The 5,672-nt window shown below is 40.7% G+C and overlaps 1 protein-coding gene across 1 annotated transcript in view; it reads right to left on the bottom strand.

Annotated features, from left to right (window-relative positions):
- The window catches only part of LOC137803443 (syntaxin-1B-like), a 28,026-nt gene that overhangs the window by 7,738 nt on the left and 14,616 nt on the right, over window positions 1-5,672 (bottom strand). Inside the window, 5 exon segments of the mRNA XM_068601901.1 lie at window positions 192-294; window positions 297-317; window positions 1,863-1,937; window positions 5,031-5,130; window positions 5,294-5,368. Of these exon segments, the coding sequence (XP_068458002.1) occupies window positions 192-294; window positions 297-317; window positions 1,863-1,937; window positions 5,031-5,130; window positions 5,294-5,368 (374 nt within the window).

The raw sequence follows: 5,672 nt of genomic DNA, 5'->3' as shown, positions 1-5,672 counted from the left end.
CATGCTCAGTGGCACCCTGTTTCTTCTGGATTATTAAGAAAAACTTAACAGTAGAAAACAAACTTCCTCACATCATTCAGTACAAAGAAAACAAATAACAAAAATCAGTAAAGATTTAACATCCAGTTTAGAAACACTTATTTAAATGTATAGGTGAAATTTAAGTAAAATTATAAACTGTTATTATTTACTTTGGTCTCAGAATAAAAGTCTTTTTGGACACCTGAGGGACACCTGGTCTCACCTGTGTCTTGCGGATCCTGAGGTCCGCTGATGATCTGTTGAGACCCTCCCCTGCTCGATGCTCTGCTCGATTGCTGCAGAACACCACACACACACAAACGCACACACACACGCACACACACACACACACGCACACACACACACACACACACAAACACACACACAAACAGAAACACACACGGTTAATACATTATAAAGACAGCGTTCACTTGAACTGATGAAGATTCTTTTAGGAGTCTGAAATACGTCCACAGCAGGACTCTGCTGGTAGTAATGTAGTACAGTAGTACTACATTACTACTACTAGACTACTGTACTCCTGGACACTACTGTATAATACGGGTAGATGAAATCAAGCATTCTGATTGGTTGAGAACGATTCACAGGGTGTTCTGTATGGAGCCATAATGTACTGTATTGAGCCATAATGTACTGTATTGAGCCATAATGTACTGTATTGAGCCATAATGTACTGTATGGAGCCATAATGTACTGTATGGAGCCATAATGTACTGTATGGAGCCATAATGTACTGCATGGAGCCATAATGTACTGTATGGAGCCATAATGTACTGTATTGAGCCATAATGTACTACATGGAGCCATAATGTACTGTATGGAGCCATAATGTACTGTATGGAGCCATAATGTACTACATGGAGCCATAATGTACTGTATGGAGCCATAATGTACTGCATGGAGCCATAATGTACTGTATTGAGCCATAATGTACTGCATGGAGCCATAATGTACTGCATGGAGCCATAATGTACTGTATTGAACCATAATGTACTGCATGGAGCCATAATGTACTGTATTGAGCCATAATGTACTGTATGGAGCCATAATGTACTGTACAACCTAAAACTTTGATATTTTGGGGGGAAAGACTTTTGATGAGAATGTCAGCGGTGAATAATGGAGGTGAGGGAAGAGAGATAACGCTCTGAGAGCAGACTCATTGAAGGAGCGAGTGTATCAAACATGAAACTAAGATTTGGAATGAAAAGGGTTTGATAACAACATCAGGGTGATTTCCAGTGAGAGATAATTACCGTCTGTAATATTCTGACGCGAGGCTGTCGACCGGCTGGTCTGTAAATCACAGACGCTCTCGTGTGTGTGAGCCTCAACCGTATTGCATAGCAACCGCCACACACACAGGACTACTTTCTCTCGGCTACTGAAATGCGATACACAATGTTTGGTGGATACAACTATTTTGTGCTGAAAGGCAGCTTACTATTTATTTATTATTCATCATGTTTCAGGCAACCGTATTATTAAAGCAATAAGGTACGAAAGGGCAGTACTGTATCTAGAATAATGTACAGTTCAAGCATGTTGTTTAACCCTTGAAATGTACATTATTGACCATACAGTACTGCCTCTCGTACCTTATTGCTTCATTAATAGGATTTAATGATAGTTAGATTTTTTTTAACTGACGTATACAACAATAAATAAATGTGTATTATTGCCACTTTTTGTCAGAATTGTTGAGTGTGGTTAGTCACATGTTTTCATCCTGACTGAAAACTTTAAGTATCATAATATAATAAAATAAGAAATATTATAATAAAAAACATATTGGTTGCCGTGGTGACCCGGTGACCTACCTTTTAACTTGGACCGGACCTTGTTAGCGGTCTTCTTGATGTCAGCCGTGAGGTCCTCCAGCTCCTGCTTAGTCTCTGCATACACACACACACACACACACACACACACACACACACGGTTATGTGTCATGTAAACATGTTTATATAAATGCACCAAATCAAAAGGGAAGAAAAACTGTTAAATATAAAATACTTTATATTATGGGTAGATAAAATAAAGCATTCTGATTTGTTGAGTGAGTCACAGAGTGCGCTGTATTGAGCCATAATGTACTGTATGGAGCCATAATGTACTGTATGGAGCCATAATGTACTGTATGGAGCCATAATGTACTGTATGGAGCCATAATGTACTGTATGGAGCCATAATGTACTGTATTGAGCCATAATGTACTGTATGGAGCCATAATGTACTGTATTGAGCCATAATGTACTGTATGGAGCTATAATGTACTGTATGGAGCCATAATGTACTGTATTGAGCCATAATGTACTGTATGGAGCCATAATGTACTGTATGGAGCCATAATGTACTGTATGGAGCCATAATGTACTGTATGGAGCCATAATGTACTGTATTGAGCCATAATGTACTGTATTGAGCCATAATGTTCTGTATTGAACCATAATGTACTGTATTTTGCCATAATTTACTGTATTGAGCCATAATGTACTGTATTTTGCCATAATTTACTGTATTGAGCCATAATGTTCTGTATTTTGCCATAATTTACTGTATTGAGCCATAATGTTCTGTATTTTGCCATAATTTACTGTATTGAGCCATAATGTTCTGTATTGAGCCATAATGTTCTGTATTGAGCCATAATGTACTGTATTGAGCCATAATGTACTGTATGGAGCCATAATGTGCTGTATTGAGCCATAATGTACTGTATTGAGCCATAATGTACTGTATTGAGCCATAATGTACTGTATGGAGCCATAATGTACTGTATTGAGCCATAATGTTCTGTATTGAACCATAATGTACTGTATTTTGCCATAATTTACTGTATTGAGCCATAATGTTCTGTATTTTGCCATAATTTACTGTATTGAGCCATAATGTTCTGTATTTTGCCATAATTTACTGTATTGAGCCATAATGTACTGTATGGAGCCATAATGTACTGTATTGAGCCATAATGTTCTGTATTGAACCATAATGTTCTGTATTGAGCCATAATGTACTGTATGGAGCCATAATGTACTGTATTGAGCCATAATGTACTGTATGGAGCCATAATGTACTGTATTGAGCCATAATGTACTGTATTTTGCCATAATTTACTGTATTGAGCCATAATGTACTGTATTTTTGCCATAATTTACTGTATTGAGCCATAATGTTCTGTATTTTGCCATAATTTACTGTATTGAGCCATAATGTTCTGTATTTTGCCATAATTTACTGTATTGAGCCGTACCTTATTGTAGATAGAATGCTGCCTCCCGTACCTTATTGCTTAAACAAAACAAAAAAGTCTTTATGCTAGGCTAAACAAATTGAAAGTAAGCTAACAGTGCTGAACACAAACGCATGAGACTAGTATCCATCTGATCATGTGATGGGAAGTGGAAGATTAAAAAGAAAAAGAGGAAAGTTGTTATTTGATGTTTGTGGAGTAACATCACATCATATCGGCCATGTTGGAGAAACAATGAGAGAGAGGGTGTGTGTGTGTGTGTGTGTGTGTGTGTGTGTGTGTGTGTGTGTGTGTGTGTGTGTGTGTGTGTGTGTGTGTGTGTGTGTGTGTGTGTGTGTGTGTGTAATAACTGCAGCAGTGCAGTCAGATTTACGAGCGCTGCAGTGTCGTTCAGCCTCGTCTCCTCCCTCCTGTCTTTATTTTGTTTGTATTAGCATCACAGGCTAAAGCTGCTAACTCTCTTTCTTAAATGTTTGATTTAATTGTTTTCTTTTAGTTGACTGACAGCCGCAGTGGCCAATGAGAGCCTACCTCCTCTCTACTTCCTGTTTCTCTTCATTATTAATCTCCTCATTAATATTCATATGTTTATTTGAGTTTCACCTCCAGATGGTTTTAATATTTATTTCATCACTTTTACTTCATGAACATAAATGTGAAAACATGAAAGAAATAAAAAGAAGATGATGATGAAGATGATGAAGGTGGAGACTCACCTCCTCATCTCCTCTGACCTCATGCAGAATAAACACTTCAACCAGAAGAAGACGAGACCACAGGAAGCATGCAGGGGAGGAAGAGGAGGAGGAGGAGAAGAAGAGAAGAGCAGGGAAGGAGGCAAGGGAGGAGGAGGAAGAAGAGGAGAGAGAGTGGAAGAGGAGACGTATAAGAAGGAAAGAGGAAGAGAAAGGAGGAGGAGGAAGGATCTAAAGAAAGAGAGAAAAGGTGAAGAAGGAAACAGAAAAATGACAAAATGGAAAAAAGAAACATCATCAAAGACATGCAGCGAACATGAAACATGCCGACGAGCTCCTCCTCTTCCTCCTTCTCCTCCTCTTCCTCTTTAAGAATGTGACGTTTCATTAATGATGAGAGACGAGTTTCACATTAAGCTATCAGCATTCTCTCTCCTGACCACCAGGGGGCGACTCCTCTGGTTGTATAGAAGTCTATGCTTCATGTGTTAAAGCTGCATTCTCTCTCCTGACCACCAGGGGGCGACTCCTCTGGTTGTATAGAAGTCTATGCTTCATGTGTTAAAGCTGCATTCTCTCTCCTGACCACCAGGGGGCGACTCCTCTGGTTGTATAGAAGTCTATGCTTCATGTGTTAAAGCTGCATTCTCTCTCCTGACCACCAGGGGGCGACTCCTCTGGTTGTATAGAAGTCTATGCTTCATGTGTTAAAGCTGCATTCTCTCTCCTGACCACCAGGGGGCGACTCCTCTGGTTGTATAGAAGTCTATGCTTCATGTGTTAAAGCTGCATTCTCTCTCCTGACCACCAGGGGGCGACTCCTCTGGTTGTATAGAAGTCTATGCTTCATGTGTTAAAGCTGCATTCTCTCTCCTGACCACCAGGGGGCGACTCCTCTGGTTGTATAGAAGTCTATGCTTCATGTGTTAAAGCTGCATTCTCTCTCCTGACCACCAGGGGGCGACTCCTGTGGTTGTATAGAAGTCTCAAAACCACAGCTAACAGGCCAGAGTGAGTGGATGACATCATCATTATCGCCTTACTTTCGTCAGGGTTTGGGGCGGCCAGGATGGCGCTGTGCTGCTTCTTCACCTGCTCCACATCCTCCGACAGCTTTTCTATACAGCCTCTGATCTCCTCCACCTGGACACACACACACACACACACACACACACACACACACACACACACACACACACACACACACACACACACAGGTATCACTTAACTGTTAACACATTTCTGTCCTGTAGTTAAGTGTAGTCTCGCGTGGTTTCGTGTAGTCTCGCGTGGTTTCGCGTCTCACCTGTTCAAAGAACTCGTCCATGAAGTGGTCCCGGTCCACCTGCACCACCTCCTCGTCATCATCGCTGTCCTTCGCCTGCAGATAGACAGAGACGCTGAGTCACCACTTCACTCACTCGTCTTTCTCTTTTATCCGAAAGAAAACCAACAAGCTCTTTAGAAAGAAATAATCTGAACTCTGTTATGCTAACAGGCTAACGGGCTAACAGCTGTTAGCTAACAGGCGTTCCTCCCAATAGCCGGTTAACTCAAACTGAACCAGGATCTAAGAGGCTCCGCCTCCACCAACTGAAACCTTAAAGAGTGATGATGATGATGATGATGATGATGATGATGATGATGATGATGATGGTGGTCTGGATGGTGGTCCAAGAGGTCTG

The sequence above is a fragment of the Clinocottus analis genome, unplaced genomic scaffold (genome assembly GCF_023055335.1).
Source record: "Clinocottus analis isolate CAN_PGR_092001 unplaced genomic scaffold, fCliAna1.0.p SCAF_56, whole genome shotgun sequence".
Taxonomy (NCBI): Eukaryota; Metazoa; Chordata; class Actinopteri; order Perciformes; family Cottidae; genus Clinocottus; species Clinocottus analis.
Note: the sequence above shows the minus strand (reverse complement) of the source record. Positions and strands in the feature narration are given on the sequence as shown.